Source organism: Eriocheir sinensis, chromosome 60, assembly GCF_024679095.1.
Source record: "Eriocheir sinensis breed Jianghai 21 chromosome 60, ASM2467909v1, whole genome shotgun sequence".
Lineage (NCBI taxonomy): Eukaryota > Metazoa > Arthropoda > Malacostraca > Decapoda > Varunidae > Eriocheir > Eriocheir sinensis.
The window spans coordinates 797,042-805,644 of record NC_066568.1 but is presented as its reverse complement, the minus strand read 5'-3'; the positions used below and the strand labels follow the sequence as shown (position 1 = coordinate 805,644).

Genomic DNA, 8,603 nt, shown 5'->3' with positions numbered 1-8,603 from the left:
TCGCCAAAAAACGAGTAAAACGAGAAACTTATATATAGTCTACCATGAGTCATTGCAAGGATTTTAATTGACTCTATAAAGGTCTTGCAGCCTCAGTTTTCGACCATATATTATAAATCCCGCCTAGAATTCTTGGGATATAATCGACTAAGTAAATAAATCGCCAAAAAACGAGTAAAACGAGAAGCTATATATTAATTAGAAGATTAATTGACTCTATAGAGGTCTTGTAGTCTCAGTTTCCGACCATCTATTATAAATCCCACCTGAAATTCTTGGGATATAATCGACTAAGTAAATAAATCGCCCAAAAAACGAGTAAAACGAGAAAAACCGAGAGCCGAAAACTACAAGAACCGAAACGTCCATCCCGAGGTGGCAACACTGACTGGCTGAGTTCCCCGAGTGGCCGTGTGTCTCCTCCCTAAGACCTCCTATTTTAAAGCATGACCACGCCGTTCTCCTGCAACCCCTTCGTCTTTCTCGACATCCAGCATGGAGAGGAAGTCTGTGAGTATTTTTCTACACCTTTACCTGTGGCTGTCAAGGCTTGAAATACGTGAAATAAATCAAATAATGAAAACTTTTCCAGACCTCCCGAGACCACGCGGGCCCCAGCAGACAAGACAAGATTTACATATGTGCGTTTTTGTGTACGTTTGGCTGTGTGTACGTGGGTGTGGGTCTGTGTACGTGTTTGTGGGTTCGTGTGCGTGGCTGTGTGTGTACGTGGCTGTCTGTGTGTACGTGGGGTGTGTCTGTGTCATTGTGTGGAGATGGTTTATGTGCGTTTTTGTGTACGTTTGGCTTTGTGTACGTGGATGTGGCTGTGTGTACCTGGGTGTGGGTCCGTGTACGTGGCTGTGTGTGTACGTGACTGCCTGTGTGTACGTGGTTTTGTATGTGCATGTACGTTTTAGTGTGTATGTCATTGTGTACGTTTGGCTTTGTGTACGTGGATGTGGCTGTGTGTACCTGGGTGTGGGTCCGTGTACGTGACTGCCTGTGTGTACGTGGTTTTGTGTGTGCATGTACGTTTTAGTGTGTATGTCATTGTGTACGTTTGGCTTTGTGTACGTGGATGTGGCTGTGTGTACCTGGGTGTGGGTCCGTGTACGTGGCTGCGTGTATACGTGAAGCTCTGTGTGTACGTGTGTGTGTGTGTGCATGTACGTTTTTTGTATGTATGTCATTGTGTGTGTTTTTGTGTACGTGGATGTGGCTGTGTGTACCTGGGTGTGGGTCCATGTACGTGGCTGTGTGTGTACGTGAAGCTCTGTGTGTGTGTGTACGTGTGTGTGTGTGTGTGTGTGTGTCATTGTGTGTACTATTTCCCTTATGTTATTGTTCCCTTGGCCCCCTTTCCCTTGACATCCCCCTCCCCCCCTGGTGCTCGGGGGTGGGTGGGGAGATGTATTGTTGTTTGTTTGTTTGTTTGTTTTATATGGTGTCTTGTTTTTTTTTTTCTCTACCTGGCTCGCTTTCCTTTGTCTTTCTGTCTGTGTCTCTCTCTCTATCATTTTCCTTCATTATTTCTTCATTCATTCTCTTCTTTTCTTTCTTTCCATCTTTCTCTCTTCCTTTTCTACAGTTATTTCTTTTTTGTTTTTCTCCCTTGAGCTGCTTCTATTAATATAAGCCAAATACCGGTAATAAATGTCCTCAGTAAAGTCATATATTTAACCAGGATGCAAGCTAATCACACCCTTCTCCTCTTCCTCCTCCTCCTCCTTCAGTGGGTCGCATCGTGCTGGAGCTCTTCGCCGGCACATGCCCGAGGACCACCGAGAACTTCCGAGCGCTATGCACCGGGGAACGCGGCATTGGCACCAAGGGGCGGCCGCTGCACTACAAGGAATGCACCGTGCACAGGAGTAAGGGACAGCACTGTTAACCCGGTATCAGCGACGGGCCAAATTTGTGCCATGATATAAACCCCCCAAAATAGATGATACATAATGTGATCATAAATGCTTCGCTATATATTATGAAATGGTTATGGGCCAAATTTGTGCCATGATATAAACCCCCCAAAATAGATGATACATAATGTGATCACAAATGCTCTGATATATATTATGAAATGGTGTGTGTGAGGGGTGATTTTTTCTCATTTTTCTCACTCAGAGGGACCATTAAGAAACATGATCCCTGCTGCTACCGGGTTAATGTTACATGTATTACCTTAGTGTGGAGCTGTAACGCTAACCATGAGAGATTTCCACAGACGAAAATAACAATTATGATGACCACTTTTCTCTCCCCCTGTTCTCTCTAACATGCTCGGGCAACCTGCTGTCATGCGATGTGGCATAGCAAATAGCTGTGAGGAATAATAACATGCAGCAGCAATGACGAATACTGGCTGTTATATTTCATTTGGAGAGTCATTTTATCCATTCTGTTAGAGAGCTGTTCTGTTATATTTTTCTGTGTGGAGGGCAGTGCCGAGGCTATTCAGTAATTATAATCACCGGCCTTATATATTAACCCATAAGCCGTCGCTGGAGGACTATTAGTATTCTCCCTACTTTTTGGCTGGCGGTGCTGATAGATTTTGTAAAAAGGGTGTCTTTCATCAATGCCCGTGTGGCAATTTAATGAAAACATAATAATTTATATTGTTTTTTCATCAATGCATCCCTTCCCACTCACGATTAAACGTTGCAGCATGGCATAGATGATGTTGGGATAGATATGATGTTGGGAAGAAGAGTTATTTTTTGGCGGACAAGCACGTAGGATGGCGGATGAAGGAACTCACGCCACCAGCTCCCCACGGCGAAATTTGAGGTTAATTAAACAGCTGTCTGTGATTTTTATTTATTTATTTATTTTTTTACAACAAAGGAGACAGCTCAAGGGCACAAAAAGAGGCAACAATAACAAGAAAAAAGCCCGCTACTCGCTGCTCCTACAAAAAAAAATCAAAAGAGGTTGCTGAAAGAGAGGTCAATTTCGGGAGGAGAGGCGTCCTGATACTAACGACTCAAAATCAAATAACAGACAGTACTTGCCATTGCTGCCTGCACAGTATTGACACTGACTGTCCTCCCCCTTGAACTATCATGTACATTAGTTGTGTCCCTCAAATGATGCGGTTATAGTTTTCAGTTTTGGTTTTATGTGGTTTTTGGGAATTTTTTTGGATTTTTTTTGTTTTTTTCCAAGCCCAATTTAAAATCCTTAAAAGATCTTCTATGACAATCCATATAAAACTGAAACTGAACTATTGGAAACTGTACTATTTGAGGGACAACTGTAATACATGATAGTCTATGCACAGGGGACAGGTGTCATTCAATACTGTGCAGGCAGCAATGGCAAGTACTGTCTGTTATTTGATTTTGAGTCGTTAGTATCAGGACACCTCTCCTCCCGAAATTGACCTCTCTTTCGGCCACCTCTTTTGACTCTTTTTTGTCTGACTCACTGTGTGGCACCAAATAGTGTAATAAGCACAACATATTATCCACTACCTTGAATAACCTCTCAATTCTACTCTCTCTCCCCCTCAAGTCATCGAGAACTTCATGATCCAGGGTGGCGACTTCACCAACCACGACGGGACGGGCGGCGAAAGCATCTACGGCGAGAAGTTTGAGGACGAGAACTTCACCCACAAACACTCCAGCGCCGGGATACTGTCCATGGCCAACGCCGGGCCGGGGACCAACGGATCACAGTTCTTCATCACCCTGGCCGCCACGCCGCACCTGGACGGCAAGCATGTGGTGTTCGGGCGTGTGGTGAAGGGCATGGGCGTGGTCAAGGTGCTAGGCAAGGTCAAGACGGATGGGGACCGCCCTGTTGAGGTGAGGAGAGGAGGATTTTTTTTATTTATTTATTTATTTATTTTATTTTTTTTTTATTTATTTATTTATTTATTTATTTTTTTTTACATTTTTATATATAGTGTTCATATTTTTCATTGTATTATATTTGTTTTCTTGTGGTGAGACTGTTTTTTTATTTTTTTATTCTGTTTTTCATTTTTGTTTATTTTTTTATTTTTCTGTTTTAGTCTTCATTTTTTCCATTTTTTTGTTAATATGTATTTCTCTTTATTTTATGGTGAGAATGGGCTTTTTTTGTGTGTGTTTTCATAAATTTTTTGCTTTTTCAGTTTTCTTTTTGTTTTCTTTTCGAGGTGACTTTTTATCTATTCTTGTTTTTGTTTTTGTTTTCATTTTCTTGATGTGAAACGTTAAATTTTCTGTCTCCCTTCTTTTCCCTACTCTTACTCCTCCTAATCCTTCTTTCACCCACTTTAATCCTGCTATTTATCCTATCTAAGTCATTATTGTTTTCTTTTTTTTTTACGCCCTTGCAATGTCTCCTCTGCTGTAAGAAAAAAAGAAAAAAAAAACTATCCCTTCCCTTATCCTTCCTCTACCCATCCCTCACCCTTACCCTAATCCTACCTCTTGATCCTTCCCCCAGAGAGTCCTAATTGCAAACTGTGGGGAATTCAGTCCTGGCGAAGGATTTGGGATCGTGGACGAGGACGGCACTAAGGATGTCTACCCTCAGTTCCCGGAGGACTCGGATGTGCCATTTGGGGAGGCTAAGGTAGGTGGGAGGGGGAAGGGGGGGGAGAGAGGGGGGGGAGGGGGTTGTGTGTGTGTGTGTGTGTGTGTGTGTGTGTGTGTGTATGTGTGTGTGTGTGTGTATGTGCGTGTGTATCTGTGTATCTGTGTGTGTGTGTGTGTTCATCTAAACCGCTGGTATACACACAGATGAATGACTTGATGTGCGTTTTTCTGTGTTTATGTGTGTGTGTGTGTGTGTGTGTGTGTGTGTGTGTGTGTGTGTGTGCGTATTTACCTAGTTGTGAAATACAGGAAAAGTGTGTGTGTGTGTGTGTGTGTGTGTGTGTGTGTGTATTTACCTAGTTGTGAAATACAGGAAAAGTGTGTGTGTGTGTGTATTTACCTAGTTGTGAAATACAGGAAAATGTGTGTGTGTGTGTGTGTGTGTGTGTGTGTGTGTGTGTGTGTGTGTGTGTACCTAGTTGTGAAATACAGGAAAAGAGCTGTGTGTGTGTGTGTGTGTGTGTATTTACCTAATTGTGAAATACAGGAAAAGAGCTGTGTGTGTGTGTGTGTGTGTGTGTGTGTATTTACCTAGTTGTGAAAAACAGGAAAAGAGCTGTGTGTGTGTGTGTGTGTGTGTGTATTTACCTAATTGTGAAATACAGGAAAAGAGCTGTGTGTGTGTGTGTGTGTGTGTGTGTGTGTGTATTTACCTAATTGTGAAATACAGGAAAAGAGCTGTGTGTGTGTGTGTGTGTGTGTGTGAAATACAGGAAAAGACCTGTGTGTGTGTGTGTGTGTGTGTGTGTGTGTGTGTGTGTGTGTGTGTGTGTATATACATATTTTTGAAAAAAATTAAAATAGCTGTGTGTGTGTGTGTGTGTGTGTGTGTGTGTGTGTGTGTGTGTGTGTGAGTGTTTACCTAGTTGTGAAATACAGGAAAAGAGCTGTGTGTGTGTGTGTGTGTGTGTGTGTGTGTGTGTGTGTGTGTGTGTGTGTGTGTGTGTATTGCGATATGTGATATAAAGCGAAATAGAGGTGTGTGTGTGTGTGTGTGTGTGTGTGTGTGTGTGTGTGTGTGTGTATTTACCTAGTTGTGAAATACAGGAAAAGAGCTGTGTGTGTGTGTGTGTGTGTGTGTGTGTGTGTGTGTGTGTGTGTGTGTAACCCCAGGAACACCCCCCACAGATGAGCGAGTTGGTGGGCGTGGTAAATGACATCAAGGACGCCGGGAACACCTTCTTCAAGAGCCAGGACTACCCCATCGCTGTCTTCAAGTACAAGAAGAGCCTGAGCTACATACAACAGTGAGTGGCTGGGATGCTGTCTCTCTCTCTCTCATCTCATCTCTCTCTATCTCATCTGTCTTGTCACTGTAGCATCTGTCTTTTGCTGTCTGTCTGTCTCTCTCTCTCTCTCTGTTTTCTGTCTCATAATCTGTTTCTCTCTCTCATTTGCTTCTTTGTGTTCATATCTGTTTCCATATATATTTTTTTTTTCATCTTGTTCTCTTTTTCTTATCTTATTTATCTCTCACTTTTAGATCCCCTTCCTTCTCTCTCTCTGTCTCTCTCTCTCTCTTATTTCTCTGTCATTTGTTTCTTTCTCACTTTTTATCTCCCCCTTCCTACCTCTCTCATTTTCAATAGATGCATGTTAATTCTTTCTTTATCTCTTTCTCTCTCTCATCCTCTTACATTCTCCCTCCTTTTCCCTTCCCTTCTTCATTTCTTTCTATCTCTCACTCTCCTGCTGTCTCTTTCTCTCACATCCTCCCTTTCCTTCCTTTCTTTCTCTCCCTCACACACTCACCCATCTCCATTCCCCTCATCCAGCATCCGCGAGCAGTGTCTAGAGCAGCGGAAAGAGGACTTCACAGCGGATGACGTGATTAGCCTGAATGCTGTGGCCGTGTCCTGCTACCTCAACCACGCCCTGTGCTCCTGCAAGATGGGGCGCTTCGACAAGGCCATCGTGGACTGTAACAAGGTGTGTGGAGGGGTTGGGAGCAAGGGTAGTGTGTCTGTATTTACCTAGTTGTAGCTTTCCAGGGCCTGGGCTTTACGCTCGTGTGGTCCCGTCTCCGTATCTACATTTATCCAACTTTTCCTTAAAGCTTTGCACACTCCTCGCTGATACTACGTCCTCACTGAGTCTGTTCCAAACCTCTATATTTCTTTGTCTCTCAAGCATCTTCCCTTCCTCAATTTTTTACTATGTCCTCTTGTGTTCCTGGTGGTAATTTCTTCTTTTAGTAGTAACTGTGAGAGTGAGACAGATACAAAGAAGGAAAGAGAAAGAGAGGGAAGGGAATGGAGAGGATGAGTGAGACAGACAGAAAGAGAGTAAGAAAGGAAGAGTAAGAGAAGGGAAGTGTGTGAGAGAGAGAGAGAGAGAGAGAGAGAGAGAGAGAGAGAGAGAGAGAGAGAGAGAGATGAAATTGTTGCTATATTTGACTTTTTTTTTCTCTTTCTCCAACCTGACACACAATCACCACACCCCACATACCATCTCCAATCACACACACACACACACACACACACACCATCATCTCTCTACTAGTACTAACCTTCCCACCCCCAACCCAATCAACCAATCAACCGTCATTTTTCAGGCTGCGGAGATTGACGAAACCAACCCCAAGGTATTCTTCCGTCGAGGGCAAGCCTACCACCTTAGCAACGACATGGAGGCAGCGCGCGCCGACCTCCAGAAGGCGAAGGAGCTTGAACCCAACGACAAGGGGATCATAAAGGAGTTGGAAGCTGTTACCAAGAAGATCAGACTGCAGAGGGAGAAGGAAAAGAAGATCTACTCGAAGTTGTTTGAGTAGCGTATGTAGTTCTCTCTTTTTCCCTTCTCTTTCTCTTTTCTCTTTTTTTCTCTCCTTGCGACTACACTGCCAATCTCTCTCCTCTTCTGCCCTCTCAGTCTCCTCTCCCTTCTCTCTCTACCTTGTTCTCTCTTCTCTCTCTCCTCTCCTCTCTCTGCTACACTGCCATTCTCTCCACCCTGTTCTTCCTTCCCCTTTCCTCTCCTCTCCTTTTCTACCCTGTTTGTCTTCCTCCTCCTTCCTCTCTTGTTGGCCAGTCTCCTCCCACCTCTCCTTTCTCTTCCTTCCTTCCCTCCCTTGTCTATCTCCCTTTCTCCTTCTCTCTCAGTCTCCTCATCACATACCCTCCCTTCCTTCCCTTCCCTGTCTTTCCCAATCCCTTGTCAATCTCCCTTTCTCCTTCCTTCCTCCCTCGGTCAATCTTCTCCCTCCCTTCCTTTCCCTTCCTTCCCTCCCCAGTCTATCTCCCTTTCTCCTTCTCTCTCATTTAGTGTCCTCCTCACATACCCTCCCTTCCTTCCCTTCCCTGTCTTTCCCAATCCCTTGTCACTCTCCCTTTCTCCTTTCTTTCTCTCCCTTTCCCTTCCTTCCTCCCTCAGTCAGTTTTCTCCCTCCCTTCCTTCCTCCCTCAGTCAGTCTTCTCCCTCCCTCCCTCCCTCCCTTCCAATCTTCTCTCCCTATCCCTGTTTCGACGAAGTGCTTCTTTTTACGTTAATTTAAATGTGAGCGCGCGGGTAGCAAGCGTTTTTTTGTACCAGATGCTTGGCAGAGTTAAGTTAAGCAAGGTTGTGGCCATGCAGTTGACGCCCTGACAGAGGAGTGCTTCTTGTGGCCTGGCTTGGCGTCGTCGATGTTATTTATATGGAGTCGGTTGGTGTGTGTGTCTGTGTGTGTGAATTGTGCTGTGCCGAGGCGATGGTGTGTTTTTGTACCTTGATTGTCATACGGGATACTACACATAAAGCGACAAAAGTATGAGTGTGTTTTTATTGATTTATGTTTGTTTGTGTGTTTTGTTATGGTGGTGGTGGAAGGTGAGGTGTGTGTGTGTGTGTGTGTGTGTGTGTGTGTGTGTGTGTGTGTGTTTACCTAGTTGTGACATACGGGAAAAGAGCTACACTCGTGCTGTCCCGTCTCCATATCCGCTCTTATCCAATTTAAAATCATGAATGTTTCTTGCACAAACCACCTCCTCCCCCAGTCCATTCCATAGCTCAGTGCTTCTCTTTGGGAAG

The 8,603-nt window shown here is 44.1% G+C and overlaps 1 protein-coding gene across 1 annotated transcript; it reads left to right on the top strand.

Moving 5' to 3' along the window:
* The first annotated feature begins 344 nt into the window (after positions 1-344).
* Positions 345-8,343, top strand: LOC126985674 (peptidyl-prolyl cis-trans isomerase D-like). Its single transcript, XM_050840821.1, has 7 exons — positions 345-510; positions 1,737-1,874; positions 3,520-3,815; positions 4,444-4,572; positions 5,724-5,842; positions 6,371-6,524; positions 7,150-8,343. The coding sequence occupies exons 1-7, from the start codon at positions 447-449 to the stop codon at positions 7,366-7,368; spliced, it is 1,119 nt and encodes a 372-aa protein (XP_050696778.1). The 5' UTR covers positions 345-446; the 3' UTR covers positions 7,369-8,343.
* Positions 8,344-8,603: the final 260 nt, after the last annotated feature.

What these genes read in the sequence shown, in the direction of transcription:
- LOC126985674 (XM_050840821.1), top strand. Translation starts at nt 447, where the DNA reads ATGACCACGCCGTTCTCCTGCAACCCCTTCGTCTTTCTCGACATCCAG. An exon ending in ATGGGGACCGCCCTGTTGAG is followed by an intron (nt 3,816 to 4,443) that starts GTGAGGAGAGGA and finishes TCCTTCCCCCAG; the next exon opens with AGAGTCCTAATTGCAAACTG. An exon ending in TGCCATTTGGGGAGGCTAAG is followed by an intron (nt 4,573 to 5,723) that starts GTAGGTGGGAGG and finishes CACCCCCCACAG; the next exon opens with ATGAGCGAGTTGGTGGGCGT.